At 44.6% G+C, this 21217-nt stretch overlaps 1 protein-coding gene across 2 annotated transcripts in view; it reads right to left on the bottom strand.

Annotated features, from left to right (window-relative positions):
* Positions 1-12129, bottom strand: part of CDK8 (cyclin dependent kinase 8) — a 43407-nt gene extending 31278 nt beyond the window's left edge. The window contains exon 1 of one of the 2 annotated variants that reach the window (XM_075265964.1): positions 11859-12129. In XM_075265964.1, the coding sequence (XP_075122065.1) occupies positions 11859-11986 (128 nt within the window). In that variant the 5' untranslated portion in view covers positions 11987-12129. The remainder of the gene's footprint in view (positions 1-11858) is intronic. The other variant, XM_075265965.1, reaches the window with a different exon arrangement.
* Between the last annotated feature and the right edge of the window lie 9088 nt (positions 12130-21217).

Here is a 21217-nt window from a genome sequence, read left to right as displayed (position 1 = left end):
GCAGGGACAAACATTTGTGTGTCCCCCATACAAATTTATTCATGTGAACCCACCCTTGACTCAAAGAAGCCAGCCACATAGCAAACGTATCTACCCAGAGAACAGGTTTCCATGACCCTCGTCCATTGTTTGTGGATTTTATTGTAGCAGGACATAAAAATTTATTAGGTGAAAAGTAAATCTTAGCTCTCTCTCTAAGCCATTGTTCTCCTGTGTATATAAACCCAATGACAACACCTGATGCTTGTCTGCCACACATACAGCTGAATGGACAGTCATTGCCCTTCGATTTGGGGTCAACAAGAAGGTAAACACCGCACAACCCTGCTCTTAGCAACCTTAAGGCTGGTCTTACACGACCGAATTGAATGTACGGTCCGCAAGTTGCCGATCAGCAACAGACTCTGCAGACGTCCGTGTCCTGCCGCACTCGCTCATAGATTTGTATGGGCGAGTCCGTGCAGTGCCGCAATTCACAGCCATTACGGACATGTTGTATAAATTGGGAACCACGGTTGCGGCCCGGCTACACCACGGATAAAATATCCGGTGGTGTAAGAGGCCGCATTGAATATAATGTGTCTGCAAATGGTCTGCAGTTGAAAACCCTCAATTGCGGACCAAATGCTGACTTACATTACGGCCATGTAAGACCAGCCTAAACCTAAAATAAGTTACTTGCGATTGATCTCAATTAAGGATTTCCCATTAGTTGGTTTCTCCAGCTCCTATGCTGACCAATGTGTCTCCACAGTAACAGACTACAAAACCCAACACTGAACAGTCTAATGCTGAGGTCATAGTTTCATTCCATTTACTCCCTACTAAAGGCTGCCATACATTCTGTAGGTTCACAAGAAGCAAAATAAAGGCGTTCGACTGCAGGATCCGACTGCACAACATTTATTTGTAGTCTGTTATCATGGAGATACAAGTCTATACAGGAGCTGGAGAAACAAAGGGACAGGATCTTTTTAATTGAGAAGACGCCTTCCCATTTTGGATAGGACAAGGATAAGGCTGAAACACACAGATATTATATATATATATATTATATACATCTATGTGTGTGCGCATTTACCTCCTATATCCAAAGCCACTGCTGGTAGAGCCAATATCACTTTCAAGGCACACGGCCAACACAGCCAATAACTGGTGGTGCAAGGCCCGGCAAACAATGGCAGTGAGCAGCAGATGGTACAGGGTGTTTTTTTTTTTTAAAAAAAAACCCTTCACCTGCCTGCGGCCAGTCTTCCCACAGCTATAGGAGTACCGCAGAGCATGGCACCCCCTGTTATAGATCTTTTTGGACATCCTAGCACTAGGAAATCCACTCCACAACATATTCCACATGGTGGGACGTATGAAGATCAGGCCAATCCCTGGGACCCGACCGTGTTCCCAGGTATTACCCAATGAACCAATATTCTGTCCACAGTATAAACAGGGCAGAAAATCCCCTGACCTGTTGTCCATGAAGGCGTCACCTTATCTACACCAGCAAGCCGAACAACCCCCCCCCCCCCACACACAGTAATCCAAGCTCTGATAAACACTGCAGTCACTTACTACTTATCAGTCCCTCACATATACATAACCCTACACTACCAACCTCAACCATGAGGAACGCCATCATACTCATTCTATGTTGTCCATGCATAAAGGGGTTTTCCAGGAACTCATATCTGGATGACCCATCTTATGATGATGACCATGAAGTCTTCCTCTCTCTTCCATTTTTTCCTTAGCTGCTATGGACTCCTAGTATATCTTCTCTTCTCAGCATATGTGTGTCTATGTCTGTAATATATTACTGTGTATTATCCTGTACCTGTATTACTATGCTGCTGTAACATGCTGAAATTTCCCCAATGTGGGGAATCTCTTATCTTATGGATAGTTCATCAATATAGATCAGTGGGGATCCAACACCCCCACCAATCAGCTGGTGGAAGAGAATGCAGCATTCAGGCAAGGACTGTGGCCTCTTCACTGAAGGCCAAGTACAGCGCAGTAGGTTGTATAGTGGCTGTGCTTGGTACTGCCGCTCAGCCCCATTGCCTTGAATGAATCTGAGGTGCTGGGCCATAAGCACAGTGAAGCTCTAGGCTACCCATCGGGGCCTATAGGAAGGCTTGGGTTGAGTATTACATTGCATCACTCAGTGCGGGGATCACTTGATGGACTCTTCTTAATGGAGTTGAGAAACCGGTCATGTTATTCTGCTCATCCAGTCATCTGTGATACCATAGACAAAGAGGAATAAGAAAATGAAGCATCACCACTCCCTATTTGCAATGCTTTCTTCAGTTTCAAGGGTCCATTTAAAGAAGAAGAGAAGGGATTTTTTATCTTTGCGAGTGGTCCAGAACCCCCCCCCCCACACACACACACACACATACCTATGTCCTAGTAAACTAGTCATGTCGTTGCCTCCTCATTGTCCTAGCCTGGCTGTAAGTCTGCAGCAGGAACCTCCCCCCAATCACAACACTTGCATCCACTTCTACTGTAGGACGAAATGATCCTGTTCAGGATCTACCATTGATGACCTATCCTAAGAATAGACTATCAATGTTAAAAACTGAATAACCCCTTAAACATAAAACCATGATTTGCACAATAGGACACTTCCCATTTAATGATCCCTGCGGAGGCGCCACAGGAAAAATGAGCACTTGGCAAGGTTATCCCACAGATCAAAGCCGATCCCTGGCATTTCCTGTAAGGAGACGCATTTTGACCAGCATATTATCAAGGGACCTTCTAACAAGTTCATGGAGGAGAACCCCTTTAAGTAAATAATCTGATCTCTGTGGAAACAACCCGAATTCTATCCATCTTTTTGAGGCTATTGGAAAAGTACTTTGCTTTACAAGAAAAGTTGCAAATTACTTCAAAGTCCTCCATAAAAGCAATACTGGGCAGGGATGAAAGATCTTCTTCCTACGCAAGAGAGCTAAAAAGATACCCAAAATGGCTACTATTAAAAGCCATGAAAGGGGGACGGTAAAAATAGATATCAGCGCCTCTATACATCTCTCAGATAGTCTTTACTAACAAGACAGATGCCGCGTAGATCAGAAAGCGAGACTGCCCTGCACCGCTGTGAGGCTGCGATGTGCTGCAGGTTTATTCACAGCCTAGACACCTCTGTCCACAAACTTCCTGCCCAAAAGATATCAGACATACTGAGTTCATGTCTGGCCCAGACTCATCTCAGTTTTCCTGTGATGAAGTTTACTTTGCCACAACAACCCTAAGCTAATGTCATCCATTTCCATGTCTACCCTGTTAATACAACTTATAAGGCCCAATTCACATCTGCGTTCGAGGAGCTCGCTTGAGGGACACCCCGAACAAAAACCTATACGCATTAAAAAGCAGTTACCTAAGGAAACCACACAAACCCCATAGACTATAATGGGGTCCATGTGGTTTCCACACGACTCATGTGGGCTAGAGATGATGAGTGAGTAGTATTCGATTGAATACCTCCCCTGCATAGTTATTGGTGTAATCGGGTGAACACCAAGGGGTTAAACGCAGTAAAAATTCGATGTCCCTCTCACCTTCCCTGGCGCTTTTTTTTTTTTTTTTTTTTTACACACCAATACCTATGCAGGGGAGGTAGTCGATCGAATACTACTCGCTCATCTCTAATGCGGACAGAAAAGTGCTACTTGCAGGACTTCTCTCCCCGCATGTTTCGTGCTGAAACCACACGGACCCCATTATAGTCTATAGGGTCCATGGGCTTTCCAGGTAACCACTTTTGAATGCATATAGGTTTCCATTTGGACCAAATGCCAGCTGCGAAAAAATATCCTCCCCTCAAATGCCCTCTCAGCAGTACCCACCATAGTAGTGTTCCCAAAAGTTCACATCTCCCTCTCCTGTAGTCACTGCAGTATCCATAATCTAATTTAGGGTCAGTTCACATGTGAACCGTCCGCAGGGGTTTTGACACAGAGACGCGGCTCGCCGCGGCTCTCTCTGGTCAAAACCCGCCTGCCGGGACCATCGCGGTCGCGGATTTCCCCTCCTATGTCGGCTCAAATGAATGAGCCGACATAGGAGGGTGCTGCCGCTAGGCGGAAGCCGCGGCTCAGCGCGCAACGGCTTCTGCCTGAAGATAGGACATGTCGCTTCTTTTCTCCGCTAGCAGCAGCCAGCCGCTAGCGGAAAAAAGAAGCCCAGCGGTCTGCATAGACCACCATTGTAAAGGGGCGGATTTTGAAGTGAAATCCGCTGTTAAAATCCGCCCCTTTGCCCATGTGTGAACCAACGTCCAAAAACTATCTACATAGCTCAGTCTCAGCTGCATAATGCTGCAAAAATGTGACCTGACCACATCTAAACAATACACCCTACTCATACCTGTTATAAGGTAGGGAAAAACTAGTAGCCAAATAGCAAAGACCCTGGCCAGAAAACCACTCCAGCCATATACCCCATCCAGAGGCAGAAGTGGAGAGCCTACCTGCATAGAGATGACTAGAAAGCCCTGCTGCCCCATAAAAGCCTCAGCCTCCCACGTCCCTGCAGCAGCGCCCAGGACAGCCTGCCCCATGTACTTGTACTGGGTAACCATTTACCTCAGCAAAGCAGGAGAGCACGGCTTATGGTCTGCAGGGCAGGTCTGGACAAAATTTGGTTGTCGGGTTGCTATGACAACATTTTGGCCCTAGAAACATGGCTTGTGTTCAGCTTTGGCATAACATTAACTACCCATCTAGTGGCAGCCATGTCCTGTCAGCTGTGACAAGTGCTTGGAGTGGATGGCACAGTCCGGCCTGCTGATAGAAAGACAGCGTAGTCCTAGGGAATAATAAATATATATATATATATATATATATATATATATATATATATATATATATATATATATATATCTACCTACGTAAATAAATATACATTGATATATATCCATTATACATACGTATGCATTAATATTTCACCTTAACACCGGCAGAGCTCCAGACCCGGGGACCCCCATACTGATGGAGCATGGCTACCTGACCAGCACAAGTGAATTTACTCTGTTCTGTACCAATGAAGAACTTCCCTCATCACATTTGAGTATTTTTCATCAGTATTTGTAAGTCAAAACTAAATGTATAATGAAGAAAAAAAAAAAAAAAAAACTTCAGGAATTATGAAGCCGTTTTTGGACATGAGGCGGTGTTTGGTGCAGATTTCAGCAAAAACCACTTAAAAAAAATGCAGTTAATGGACCTTGATAAAACACCTGGAGGCTTTTGCCAAAAACCGTGTCACGGTTTTTTGGCAAAAAAAAACCAATGGTGGTCTATGCAGACCGCCGGGCTTCTTTTTTCCGCTAGTGGTCGGCTGCTGCTAGCGGAGAAAAGCAGCGACATGTCCTTTCTTCAGGCAGAAGCCTGTGTTGTGACGCGGTTTTCCACCTCCCACTCACTTGTATTTATTTCCTGAGGCGAAATCCGCCTCAACAAAGGTCATGTCACTTTTTTCTGTTACTGGCTTTTTGCCCAACGCTATCGGTCTACATAGACCACTATTGTATGGAGGCGGATTCCGCTTCCAAATTCCACCCCACTGGGCCCGTGTGAACGAGCCCTTCCATCTATCAGATACACTCTAAATATGCAATAGCCCCTTATAGTGGACAAATGATCACTGTGGATCAGATTAATGTGAGTTCCCAGTGATGACGAACTATAGTTTGCATGCGTCACCGCGGTTCCATTCACTTCTGTGGGGTTACCAATGTGCAGCACCCTCTTTACTCCAATAGAAGTGAATGAAGCAATGGTGACACATGTATACTGACACATGGAGACTTGGGGCCTCACTGCACACATTAACCCCTGGTGGTTCAGAATAAAGGAGTTTGGTCACCTTTGGAGAAGTGGGACACCATTTCTTCCACAAGAAACAAAAGGGCAGGAATGTCATTGACAACGAAGAGGCGACTGGACATGGACAGGTAGTACACAGCAACCAATGGGAGAGAGTCAAGATACCAGCTCGTGTTTAGAAACCCTATTAGGGCATATGGATATCATGGAATGAAAGCATTGTGGTGAACAGCACCCCCTATCTCTTCCTCCTGGAGGCCTGTGTGACAGTGGTCCTGCATCAATGCCATTACATGTATGAATTGTGCGAATAGGGTTTTAAGGACCTTTTACTACATATGATGGCATACATTTGTCTTACTCTTCCCCTATGGATATAAACGTGTGCACGGATTGTAACTTTCCACACTAGAGAAATTTCCAATCTTCTGTGTCTGGCCAAGCTTTTCACAGAGGAGAAACAATGGGCATGGCAGCCATACCCCCAAGAGGAGGAACAAAAACAAATGCAGGCTAGGAAACAATGGGAAGAAGATGCCCAAGGGGAAGAAACAAAGACAAAGCATCAGAGGGAAACCAACCATCCTAAAGTATACAAACCACCACCAAAGGGTTTACACACAGCACTTGTGTCACACACACACACACACACACACACACACACAATATACATATATATACAGTCCTATGAAAAAGTTTGGGCACCCCTATTAATCTTAATCATTTTTAGTTCTAAATATTTTGGTGTTTGCAGCAGCCATTTCAGTTTGATATATCTAATAACTGATGGACACAGTAATATTTCAGGATTGAAATGAGGTTTATTGTACTAACAGAAAATGTGCAATATGCATTAAACCAAAATTTGACCGGTGCAAAAGTATGGGCACCTCAACAGAAAAGTGACATTAATATTTAGTAGATCCTCCTTTTGCAAAGATAACAGCCTCTAGTCGCTTCCTGTAGCTTTTAATCAGTTCCTGGATCCTGAATAAAGGTATTTTGGACAAACAATTCAAGTTCAGTTAAGTTAGATGGTCGCCGAGCATGGACAGCCCGCTTCAAATCATCCCACAGATGTTCAATGATATTCAGGTCTGGGGACTGGGATGGCCATTCCAGAACATTGTACTTGTTCCTCTGCATGAATGCCTGAGTTGATTTGGAGTAGTGTTTTGGATCATTGTCTTGCTGAAATATCCATCCCCGGCATAACTTCAACTTCGTCACTGATGCTTGAACATTATTCTCAAGAATCTGCTGATACTGAGTGGAATCCATGTGACCCTCAACTTTAACAAGATTCCCGGTGCCGGCATTGGCCACACAGCCCCAAAGCATGATGGAACCTCCACCAAATTTTACAGTGGGTAGCAAGTGTTTTTCTTGGAATGCTGTTTCTTTTTGGACGCCATGCATAACGCCTTTTTTTTTATAACCAAACAACTCAATCTTTGTTTCCAAAATGAAGTTGGCTTCTCCAAATGTGCTTTTGCATACCTCAGGCAACTCTATTTGTGGCGTACGTGCAGAAACAGCTTCTTTCTCATCACTCTCCCATACAGCTTCTCCTTGTGCAAAGTGCGCTGTATTGCTGACTGATGCACAGTGACACCATCTGCAGCAAGATGATGCTGCAGCTCTTTGGAGGTGGTCTGTGCATTGTCCTTGACTGTTCTCACCATTCTTCTTCTCTGCCTTTCTGATATTTTTCTTGGCCTGCCACTTCTGGGCTTAACAAGAACTGTCCCTGTGGTCTTCCATTTCCTTACTATGTTCCTCACAGTGGAAACTGACAGGTTAAATCTCTGAGACAACGTTTTGTATCCTTCCCCTGAACAACTATGTTGAACAATCTTTGTTTTCAGATCATTTGAGAGCGGGCTGTCCATGTTCGGCGAGCATCTAACTTAACTGAACTTGAATTGTTTTGTAGAAAGAAATGGTCCAAAATACCTTCATCCAGGACCCAGGAACTGATTAAAAGCTACAGGAAGCGACTAGAGGCTGTTATCTTTGCAAAAGGAGGATCTACTAAATATTAATGTCACTTTTCTGTTGAGGTGCCCATACTTTTGCACCGGTCAAATTTTGGTTTAATGCATATTGCACATTTTCTGTTAGTACAATAAACCTCATTTCAATCCTGAAATATTACTGTGTCCATCAGTTATTAGATATATCAAACGGAAATGGCTGTTGCAAACACCAAAATATTTAGAACTAAAAATGATTAAGATTAATAGGGGTGCCCAAACTTTTTCATAGGACAGATATATATATATATATATAAAAATATTACACATATACACACTGCACAGGATTACTGCAGTTTTCGCTCCACCGTCAATAACCATAAGGTAAAACCCGCATACTGTTCTAATACAAATGGCCAGAGCCCCACCGCTAGCACAGGTTAGGCCTTTAACACTGTGGAACTGGGATAAAGCCACAAACTGCACCGTGTGAATACGTGCAAGTTCAGCCTCCAATTCACGCAGACCATAATATTAAAACCACTGAAATGATATGATGAGAAACTGCTCACCTCATGACAATGGCGCAGTCATGGGTGGAATACAAAAAAGAAGCAAACAATCAGTATACTTACTGAGGCCCACTACAGGACGGGAGGTCTCAATGCACTATATTCCAGCTACCACCACGATAGAAGGATTATCTAATACAGTTATACTCACTACACAGCCCTAAACATGGCATAAACTGGGCCATGAACAAATGTTCTGGTTCTGTGTAATCACATGACCTCTATCAGGTCAGTGCAGACAGCGTGCACCAATTTTACATAGTCACAACTATTACTCTGCTCCAGCACTATAGAGCAATTATACATGAGTCCCCCTTTGACAACAATAACAAAGGATTAAGTCCCGCCCTTCCTATTTCCGGTCGAAGATCTCTTTCCGGTTTTGAGAGTTTGCCATGTCTAGCAGGGGTATAGGCATACTGTTTCGTGGTTACGACGAGCCTGCTGCAGAACCTCATTTGCTAAATGCTATACAGTATATATATTCATTTGCCGAATGCTATATATATGTATAGCATTCGGCAAATGAACACTGATTCTGCAGCAGGCACGTCCTTGCTACGGGCAGGCAAGAGTTTTTCTCATTGGAATGAATAGTCCGATGTTAGACTCCGCCTCCTCAGACGAGCCTCTGGCAGAACCAGCGTTGATTGGCCAAATCACTAGCAACTGGCCAATCAACGCTGGTCTATTCATTTCAATGAGAAAAAGTCAACTGGTAACAGCATACTTACCTGCTCGTAGCAAGGACGAGCCTGCTACACAATCAGCCTTCATTTGCCGAATGCTATACACTGTATAGCATTTAGAAAATGAGGTTCTGCAGCAGGCTCGTCGTAACCCGAGGACCATACCCTGAAGTACATACCCAGCCCTGGTTAATTCACTAAGGAACAGGAAGTCTTCTTGCCGCCCTTCCATTGCGCATGTGCCAACCGGAAATTCGCAGGGGGACTCATGTATAACATTATTTCTATTACATTGCAGGCTCATAGTTTGCCCTCATAATAGCGTCAATCTCTCACTGCAGTTGGAGTTGAGAATGTCACCTGCACTATGTGACACTGTGTACATTATGGAAGTATTAGAAGGTGGCCTAAGTTTACATACAGCTAAGTCATAACCAAAAAAAAACAAAAACCTCAAGATGTGTCTACACAAGGAACACTGAAATGGAAGTTCCAGCTACTGCCACTATGTGGTGCAATGAACTTATCAGACCCCACTCCCTGGAGAGCTCACATTAGGCCGCATTTAGACAGAGTTTATTTGTTGTGGGTTAAACCCCATTCACATGTAGTGGAAAATTCTGTGCGGATGTGAGAGCAGACTGTAGATTTACACGTCCTCATCAGGCCCATTATGTTATGGATTCTCACCCTTTGCAGACATAATATGGGTGCAGAATTACACCTGTCTTATGCTTGCAGGAAACAGGCCAGGAAGTTCAGATGATCCAGATGTATGGTGTATATCGAACCCATAGCGAATCCACAGCATACTGATGTGTATATAGTACAGCTCTATACAGCAATATATGAAAGAAAACCCTTCATGCAGTGAACAAGGGGTTATGAGGAGCTCAGCACTAGAGATGTGCTATGGCGATTATATAGGGGCAGCGAGGGGCCTGATAACACAGAACTAGCAATGTCCCCACCTAGTACTAATAATGCTGGCCCCCAGCACACATTCTGTATTACATACACACATGATATTTGCCATGGGCAAAGCTGTCCCCTACAAATGTGCAATGATAACACCCCATCCCCAAAATATGACTTTCTGCATAGTCAACCATCACTCCATTTAAAAAGAGGATGTCTAGGAATAAAAACAATGCCATCTATGTCCACTGGTTATGTCTGGTATTGCAGTTCACCTCCAGTCAAGTGACTTAAGCCAAAGTGCAACGACAGACGACATAGTACTGTTTCAGAAAAACGAACGAAGGCTTTTTTTGTTCTAGTTTTGATCAACCCTCTAACACCGTGCACTGGAAGGCTGGTGATAGTCCGTCACCCTGGTCTCACTTACCCCTGCACACCCCCCACCCTCATCCCAAGTGTAACCTAATCTTTCCATTGTCTTTCTGGCCTCCCCCGCTGTTTTCTTGCCTTGAATATAGTATTAAATCACCACCTCCCAGTTTACCTAAACATCCAATACCCCTCTTACACCGGACTTCACAGGTCATTACCCCCCACTCTGGTTAACGTTGCCTCGGTCCTACCAACCAGCCTATAATGCCACAGAATTCACACATTTCCTATGCAATGGGTGCTTCAAGAAAAAGTAGTATATGCCCACTGTAATGAATGTGTGCCCATGTAATACATGGGCCAGCCGAGTCAGGGGCTCTTCCCTGAGGCCGATAGTATGGGGTCACTATATGGTATCCATGTTTCCTAGTAAGGTATATACAGGTGTTGGCCTCTAATTATGGTCTGCCGAATCCAAAATGCATCCCAAACCAATAATACCGCCATGTGGAGGCCTTTAACATGAGCTGAAACACATTGGGGGGAAACAAACCAATGAAGCAGTGTAAAGAATCATCTTATAGATATGCAAATCATCCTCAAGTGCATTGGAGGAGGGGCCTGATTAAGTAGATTTACCTTCAGATAGCTGTGATTCACACACAGGCTGAAAGTGTCAAGCAAGGCTAGATTCTAGAGGAAAGCCAAGGCACTTACAACTGTCTGTAGGCAAATCTGGTAAATCAAGCCTCACCCCCAATTCACTTAAAGGCTGATTTGCATAGTTAGAAAAAGATTAGCTCTGCATTGCTTCATTAGTTTGTGGTCAGAAAGGAAGGTATCTGCTCATATTAAAGGGCCATACATGGTACAATCACTGGCCTAGAAGGTATATTGGACCTGGCACACTCCCTTTAAGGCTAAGGCCTCATTTTGCAGAAAACCTACATTAGTTTGTAGCAGATTTTGCTGCAGTTTGCGCCAAAGTCAGGAGTGGTTTTAGCAGAACAAAGTGGACACCAACGATGGAGGGTTGAACATAAGAACACTCAGGGCAGGCTACATTGGGAACAGGTTTCTACTCCAATCACCTTGAAGCATACAGATGGTTGAGTCTCCTTCGCCACCATCGGGGGCCACTAAATTTTGCAAAAAAGCACAAACCTGGCGGACAATAACTCCCATCATTTACACTTATCTTATGTAACGCTGATCTAGAAATATTCTGATAATCTAGGACAATCTATGATCAGATCCTGAAGAAATATAAGTTATCCGGCAGCACATGTGGTGGGTGTGGTATTAGAGGGGTATTATGGGGTGTAATAACCCCAGAGCAGGAGGGTATTGTTGTATCCCATAACCCCACAGCCATACTAGGAGGACAGACGTGTCCACAGCCTCCTCCCCGTCCCAATGCCTGGCTGGCAGTGCCCTCACAGTGCTGGGGCCCCGGCCCCGCCGCCCCTGGGCCCTCACCCTACTCACCCGTCTTTCCTCTTGGCTTTGAACACATGACCATAGGTGCCTCTTCCAACTTTACAGCCCTCGTATTCAAACAGGTCCTCCACCCGCTCCCGCTCCCCTGTCAGCTTCACCTTGAAGTCATAGTCCATCTTGAGCCGGGAACATGTATTGTTATATACCCGGGCGGGGAGGCTGCTGCTCGGTCCACAGCCCTGAAAGCTTCTCCGCAAACACAGCAGCCGCAGCCGGTCTCCCTCCCTCACGCACGCACACAGTAGACAGCACCAGCAGACGCCGCTGCCGCAAACACTGTCGTAAAGACCGACACACTATGACCGTCACTTGGTAGACCCCGCCCACTCCCAGCCAATAAGCGAATAGTCCCGCCTGTCATTTAACGAACTCCGCCCTTTTCTACGGAGAAAGCGAGCGGCCCCGCCCATCCTGTCTGGTCACCGCCCCTTCACTGTAAGGAAGCGATTACTTCAGTCCCGCCCACTCCCCAGCACGGAAGCGGATGGGGATACCTGGAATAACCCGATGCGATCGGGTCTGCTGCGATCATTGCTGGAGCGATCGATCGCATCTGTATACTGTATAGTAGGCAGTCTGTAATCTGCAAGGCCTGGTGTATTCTACAGGATGGCTGTGTTATGTATGGTGCATGTAGGCAGGGTCTGTTACCACCCCTAGGGGGCACAGGCTGTAACAGAACAATGGGCTTCTAATGCAATGGGGTCACAAAGCTCCAGCAGAAGAGGACATAATGTGGAGCTGATCATATCCTAACTATATCCTATTAGGCTACGGTCACAAGACAACCTGGGCCGTGTGACCCAAATACCGCTGCAGGACTCTCCGCATGTGCGGAAACCACACGGACACGATTATTGTCTATGGACACGGGTTTCCTTAGGTAACCACTTTTTTAAGCGTATAGGTTTCTATTCCCCAAGTGGACCCCCAAGTGTAAACCTGAACGCAGATGTGAATAGGGCTAAGGGCCCCTTCACACGGCGTAATCGCACGGCTCATTTAGACATGTGTCCGAGCGTGGCGCTTCAAAACAGAGCCCATTCATTTCAATGGAAAGCGCGCATATATCGGCATATACCTGCCCTTCCCAGTGAAATCAATGGACTCTGTTCTGAAGCGCCGCACTCGGACACTTGTATACGTGTCTAAATGAGTGGCGCGCTTACGCCGTGTAAAGAGGCCCTAACTCCTTCATTCATGGTAACGATTGGAGTTGCATTGCGATCCCGAGGGTGCCACGACTGACACAAAAGTGACAAGCAACGTTTGACTTTTTAGTGACGACAAGTCGTGGTTGTGGCACCTTCAGGGTCTCAATTCAACTCCAATCACTAATGTAAGTGATGGTGTTGCAGGGCTAGGCGGTAATCTGTCGTAGGGACTTAACCCTTAAGTACTATCATGGTGTCTATTATACACCACTACCTTACACATATCATTATGATAGACACCATGATAGTACTTTTTGGTTAAATGGGTTGTCAAAAAAGTTTGTTAGTGCCTTTAATAAGTGCCCCTATATACCTTTAGCAGTGCTTTGATCAATTTCTGGGAGTGCCTGGCATCTTCTGTATTTGTTTACATGGGCATGTTCCTGTTCTGTTTTCCTACAACTACCATGCCCTGGGCTGACACACCACCTCACTCTCTCACTCCCTACACCTCCCTTTCTCACTCACATCCGCTCCCTGTTTCCCTAGCTAGCCCTCCCACTACTATCCCTTCCTAACTAACTTAACCCCTCCACTTCATCATACTTACCTGCCTCCCCCAGTCCGGACCTTCTAGGCACGAGATATCACTTCTTCTGGGCAGCCGCCACCTCCTCTTCTTGACCTTTGCCATCCGCCCATACTTGCACAATAGAGCCAGAAGAAGGGGGGTGGGGGCTAGCATAGTTGACGTTTCGTTTCCCCCACTTCCAGGAATGCAAAGTCAGCACAAAATGTACCCGGGGCAGTCACTTGACCACTCCAGGGGTTTAGGTGCCGATTTTTTGTACACTAAGTAATTTAGAAGGTAGGTGGGCGGAGCTTAGGTTAGAAATATCAATTTATCCTGGAAAACCCCTTTAAGCCACAGCTTCCAATGTGCAAGCAAAGATCAGCATGTTGTGTAACCTGTGACTCACTTCACTGTGACCCTGAGGCTGCTGCAGTTGTCACTTCTACTTGCAAAAAAATCCAGCACTGTTCAATATTTTAGTGACTAGAAGTTTTCACACTTTTGTGATCTCCGTGCGATTTAATTCACTGACATTAGTTATGGTTAAAGTCGCAGTGTAGCCCCAGCCTTAAGATCTATTATTCTTCATCTATATCAGCATCAATGATCCAGATGTAAATGGAACCTATGGGTGCCGATTGATGTGCTATATTGTCAGTGGGTGCTCATTACAGACGGAATCCGCGTCAGAATCCGGCTCAAAAAACTGTCTCTCATTGAAATCAATGGGTTCCTTTTTCCGCAAGCAGTTTGTTGCTGCTCCTGGAAATAAGAAGCGACATGTTCTTTTATTCAGGCAGATTCCACAGCCGGACGTCCGCCTGAAGGCACTCCCTCCCAACTAGGCCCATTCATTTGGGCCTAATGCGGAGCACGGCACTGCATCAGTATCAAGTCGCGGCTACGTGTTTTTTGGTCTGGAATCGGAGGTGGCCTCCGCCTCAAATTCTGGACCAAAAAACCCTAATATAGAGAAAAAGGAGTCTGCACTCTTTGAATTTCTTCTTTATAAAATGTAGCTTTTACTCCATTAGTTTAAAAATTGATAGAAAAATTACATACAAAAGTGTAGAAAGATCAGAAAAATAACATAAAAGTGATTAAAAATTGCTAATGGCTGACATGTTTCAGGACCAAACATGTCCCTTACTCATAGCCAGAATGAAGAAGGAACATCTGTCCTCCTGACTATTGCTGTATAATACATACACTATGTGATCAAAAGTATCCAGACACCCCCAAAAACATACGTTTTTCATATTGGGTGCATTGTGCTGCCACCTACTGCCAGGTACTCCATATCAGCGACCTCAGTAGACATTAGACATCGTGAGAGAGCAGAATGGGTTGCTCCGCGGAACTCACGGACTTTGAATGTGGTCAGGTGATTGGGTGCCACACATCACGCAGGTCAATGCCAAACGACGCCTCGCTTGGTGTAAGGAGCGTAAACATTGGACAATTGAACAGTGGAAAAACATTGTGTGGAGTGACGAATCACAGTACACAATGTGGCGATCCGCTGGCAGGGTGTGGGTATGGCGAATGCCCGGTGAACATCATCTCCCAGTGTGTGTAGTGCCAACAGTAAGATTCGGAGGCGGTGGTGTTATGGTGTGGTCGTGTTTTTCATGCAGGGGGCTTGCACCCCTTGTTGTTTTGCGAGGCACTATCACAGCAAAGGCCTACATTGATGTGTTAAACACCTTCTTGCTTCCCACTGTTGAAGAGCAATTTGGGGATGGCGATTGCATCTTTCAACACGATCGAGCACCTGTCCATACTTCACGGCCTGTGGCGGAGTGGTTACACGACATCTCTCTAATGGACTGGCCTGCACAGAGTCCTGACTTGAATCCTATAGAACACCTTTAGGATGTTTTGGAACTTCATGCCAGGCCTCACCGCCCTACATCGATACCTTTCCTCAGTGCAGCACTCCGTGAAGAATGGGCTGCCATTCCCCAAGAAACCTTCCAGCACCTGATTGAGTGTATGCCTGCGAGAGTGGAAGCCGTCATCAAGGCTAAGGGTGGGCCAACACCTTATTGAATTCCAGCATTTCCAATGGAGGGCACCACCAACTTGTAAGTCATTTTCAGCCAGGTGTCCGGATACTTTTGATCACATAGTGTATGTATAACACAGTAAAAAAAACACATTATTGAAAAGACCCCTCCCCACAACCTGCAAAATAACAACAACAACAAATTAGCTGCATGAAAAAAACAATTTTTTCTCCCCAAAAGCTTTCTTCCTTTTTCTCCCAAGCACCAGAATAGAAACTAGGTCAATGACCCGGAGAGACAGTTGTGTGTAATATCCCTCATGGTATCACATGCATTGCAAATATAGTAATCTGGATAAAACCTGCAGCAATAATTGGCACTTTGTGTTGCGGTTGTAAGTTACAGCATGTGGATGAGACTTCGTTAAAGGGATTTTCCGGCTTTGAATATCAGCAGAGTCTGACACCTGGAACCCCTGCTGATCAGCTGTTTGAAGTTACAGCATCCATCAAAGAGCTTCTGCTTCACAAGTTATGTGATGTCACTTGCCTGATCGCAGCTCAGTCCCATTCAACAGAATGAGGCTGAGCCATGATAACACTCTGCTTGGTTTTGTGTGAAGGGGCTGCACTCATACAGATGATCAAGGGACCCCCTCTGATCTGCAACTGAGGACCTATCCTGAGCATAGGTCATCAATTGATAAGCCTGGAAAACCCCTTTAAATCCACAGTACTGCTAGAGTACATTGCATTGGGTTAACCACAAGTGAGTTTGCTATAACTAATCTACCACACTGCATTGCTCCTACTGACCCTGGTTTGCTGCCTGGTGGGCACCCAAGACATCCTTGGGACAGCAGAGAGCAGGCCAAAGGAGGAGCTCAGTGTTGCTGGTGGTAGGTGAGTATGAAGAGGAAGTTTTGGACTAGACAGTATGCCATTACTATGTTATCTCTTATGTCATAGATTGTAAGCTCTTGCGAACAGGACCCTCTTTCCCTTTGTGTGAATTTATTTATTACTCTGTAATGTATCATTTTGTCTGTTTTTGAACCCTACTGCAGAATATGTTGGTGCTATATAAATAAAATGTATTATTATTACTGGGGGTCTGTATATTAGAGCAGAGCCAGTATGTATGTCTATGGGGGGACTATAATTTTATAGGGGCAGCACACTGCATATAAGGGCAGAGCCACTATGTATATCTATGGGGGCACTATATTTCTATGGGGGCATCAGACTGTATATAAGGGCACAGCCACTATGTATCTCTGTGGGGGTTGTATAATTTTATTGGAGCAAGACACTGTATATAAGGTAGGAGCCTCTATGTATGTGTATGGGAGCACTATAATACTATGGGGGCAGCAGACTGTATATAAAAGCTGAGCTACTATGTATGCCTGTAGAAATACTATAATTCTATGGAGGCAGCAGACTGTATATAAGGGCAGAGACACTGTACATCTATAGGGTCACTATCATTCTATGGGGACAGCAGATTGTATATAAGGGCAGAGCCACTATGTATCTATGGGGGTACTATAATTATATGCATTTATCAACATTTGAATTGTTAAAATAAGCAAAAGTAAATTCCCAAATTTCTGTTAAGAACCTACGTGGAATTCTGAACTCCTCCTGGGACCAGAACTGTACTTCCGAGGTCGGCGGCACACCGGAGGCTATTTAAGCCTAGTTCTGGCTCCGGCCCGTCGCTGGTTATTCAGTTTTCTGGTGACAGCTCTCCCTGAACCTATACCTCCTGCCCCTCCAGCTGTGTTTCTTGTGTTTTGACCTTGGCTTGCCTTCCAGACTACCTCTCCCTGACCTTCTGATGTGGATACCTTCTGACCTCCTGTGGATGACTTCAGCTTGCTTCTTGACTACTACTTGACCTCTATTTGACTACTCTATTACCTCTTGTGTATGACCAGGCTCTCCTGACTACGCATTTGCTTCTCCCTTCTGCTACCTCATGACCTCCTGTGCACCGACCTGGCTTGTTGACTCCACCTTGTGTAACCTCCTGTGTGCCAACTTGGCCTGTACAACCATCCTGCGGTGTTTCCGCTATCTCCTGCTGACCAGCTCTTTCTTCTCTTCATCTGCTGAGGTTAGTGTTACTGGGTTTTCTGGGTCCTCTGCTACTTGTGCTGCGCTGGGTGTGTGCCGCTCTCTGGGCAGTTGATGTTCTGGGTCCAAGAATTTACCAAGTCCAACTCCACCATCAGGAGCTCTGACGAAGACCTCTGGGGCCTGGTTACGCTCTGGTTAGGAGAGCGTTGTACACTCAGGTCTGTTTTTGGCCTTGGTGTTTGGGGATTCTGGTTGCCCAGGACTAACTGTCCGTTGTTGTTGCATCAGGTTCCTAACATAACTATCATGCTAGGAGTCCTCTTCCCAGAATAATGCTGTAGCCGGGAAATCCACCACCTGGACCGAGTTTCACAAGGTAAGTCTCGCCTAGTCCTAAGTCTAAGCTTAGTCATAAATCAAGACCATGAAGTCCTCATATATCTCGATTATACTTTCCCACGTACGAATAAGGCCACACCTAAGAAGCTTCTTTGTTATAATATTGGGTGCATATGTCTTCGGGTATGCTTTCCACTACCACAGGTACAAAGTGCATATATGTATGGGAGTCTATACAGTGACTTGCTGTAAATGAAAATTAGCATTCTACATTCCCAATATGTGTGACCAGTCTTGATGAGACAAAGCAGATCTTCTTCCCTTTACACCTACAGACTGTCATATGCTTATGAAACACAAGTGATATACAATATGTCAACATGTTTTTCAGAAAAGGATGAAACAAAATTGTCGCGCCCTGTAACAAGTATGTGTTTATTTGGGAAGCAAATTCATATTGTGTCCTTGTACAGAGGCTCCTTTGTGTGAGTTCTCTATGTAGATAACAGCGCACCTGTGGCTTTCTCCACTGCAAAAAGACATTTGGACTAAAACACAAAAGAATGATGGATCCTACAGTGACGGCGGAGACGTTTCAGGGAAATGATCTATGATTTATAAAACAGCTTTGTTCATGATGTATTATCCAGACCCTGCACTGTTAATAGAGGAGAAAATAGCTGGGTACCTCGATGAGGCAACATCTGGCAAGGCGTGGCGCCGGGTCCAGGCCCAACAACCATTAAGTACTAAAAATGATTTTTAATATTAACCGTTTAAAAGCTTTGTAAAGATGAAGACGTTTATAATCCGATGTTTGATGGAAGCCATTCATAAGTATTGTATAAGGTATATGAATTATAATATTATATACTGTATAGTCACATTGTAACATGATTTTATACAGGTCATAGCCAAGGTGATGTCTAAATTATAAGTATAAATTGGGAAAATCAATCAGAGATTTAAATAAAGGCCTGTTCACACTGTAAACGCTGTCAGATTTGACAAGAGAAATGTATACAGCACTATATAGCATAGGGTGTCAGCTGAATGAGCATCTGACTAGCAGCTAGGTGTATGGACTACTTAAAGGGAGTCTGCCAGCAAGAAATAGCATGTAAACCTACACTCAGTACCATAGATGACTTTGCATTCACTTTTATCATAGCGAGGTACTTCTGGGTGTAGACTGATGTCACGCGCATGCGTACATGTACATGTGCGCTGCACTTTCCAAAGTTTCTACAAACATGAGATAGAAGACTGGGCTTCATCTTTAGATTGGTGGACCTACGTGGCCTCTGCATGGGCTTTAGGGGTGTTTATTTTCATCAAAGCCCAAAACAAAGACTACACGCCTCTAAAGCCCATCGCAACTAATTTGCATATTTTTGACTTTTTTTTTTTCCTTAGTAACTGAGTACCGGACAGACAGAATAAACACATCTTGGAAAAGTGCATGCAAAGCCCAGCAAGTACTGTGTGTAAGTTAACATGCTATTTCTCTATTCTGAATGTAGTAGCCAAGCTCATCTATCAGTCGAAAGGTTATAGCGATGCCTCTGGTCTGTGCCAGTCACTACACTGGCTGCCTATTCATTATAGAATACAATATAAACTTATCACCTTCATCCACAAGGCTCTCCATATTGCCGCACCTCCCTACATTTCCTCCCTCATCTCTGTCTACCGCCCAACCCGTGCTCTCCGCTCACTCAATGACCTAACACTTACATCCTCTATTATCAGAACCTCACACTCCCATATCCAAGACCTCTCCCGTGTTGCACCACTTCTCTGGAATGCTCTATCCCGGACAATCAGATTAACTCCTAATTTCTACAGCTGTGCACCTGTGTGTCCATCACATGTCAATGGACTGTATATCACATGACCATGAACTGTATTTCACATGACCATGGACTTATGTTTATCCACTGGAAGTAAACAAGGAATGACAGCAAGCAGAGATCTAGAAAACCGTGAGGAATTGATACGGAAAGTATATTGGAAAATTGTACAACATTTTATTATATGGACAATAGCATTTGTCTCTCAATATTAGTTTGAAACTGGACAACCCCTTTAAGGCCTTACCAAGGTATTCTGCCATTAAAGCACTTACTGTAGAGAAAAAGATAATGTGCTTCACAGGGGTGTCAGACAGCAACACACGGTCCGCAATAAGGGTCCATGCTGGACTTTATATCACAGAGTGTGTATCTGTAGTGTGATGAAATCTATATGCATTTGAGTTGGGGGCACCCAGAGTATGGTCACCATGGCCAGAGCACCTTGTTTTCACCTGTGTTTGCCACCCCGAAAATAAAGACTGACAGGTCCCAATGTGTAGTGACCACAGTCAAAAATGGGTGGTCTGTCGGATGCAGCAAAAAAGTCAACCACATTGGTAGCTGCACAAATCTCTGGTAGTTTGGTACAATGTATCAGTCTGTTTAGCTCACACAGCTGACAAGACTGGGACTAGATCCTTCTTACCTTGTCAATTTTGCCTAAAATATAGAATTAAATATAGTATTCACACAGTCTAGGGAAGGTTTACCAAAGGCAAACCTACACATTGGAAAAATGTTAGTCTGTAAGCAGACTGAATTATGTTTATAGATTGTGTTAACCATTTGAGATATCCCATTCCAGGCCCCCATCGCCCCATTACACTTATCCCATGTTGATAGGGTAATTGCTTGCAACAAGTATTTATATGTGTTGTAAATCTAGATTTAATGGGGACATCTGTTAGATATGCACATTCTCCAAACTCGGGAAATATTTCTTTTATACAAGTACTGCATAAAAACAACCAGAAGATTACTGGATTTCATAAACACGGACATTAACGGGAGGGAAACCATCGGTCACGGCTGACTCCTTCTCATAATAAAATAACATCTCAAGGCCTACTATGTTTATAATGTGTTCCATGAAATATATAACAGGCTTAGAAGATGGGAAACCAAACAGGAAGGATTGCGCCATAAACAATAACGGGATAAACACTGCTCATGGAAAGTCACTGCTAGGAAGGAACCTGGCAACGAATGCAAATGAAGTCCTGTGCAAGGGTCTCAAAATTGGCAGGTAAATGGGCCACACATTGAAAAAAAATTGAGGTTGGGGGCTGCGTTCCTTTAAAATTCAATATAGAATGTCTAGCCCCCATAGA

This window comes from Leptodactylus fuscus, chromosome 2 (assembly GCF_031893055.1).
Source record: "Leptodactylus fuscus isolate aLepFus1 chromosome 2, aLepFus1.hap2, whole genome shotgun sequence".
NCBI classification, from domain to species: domain Eukaryota; kingdom Metazoa; phylum Chordata; class Amphibia; order Anura; family Leptodactylidae; genus Leptodactylus; species Leptodactylus fuscus.
This window is presented reverse-complemented; position numbering and strand designations above follow the sequence as displayed.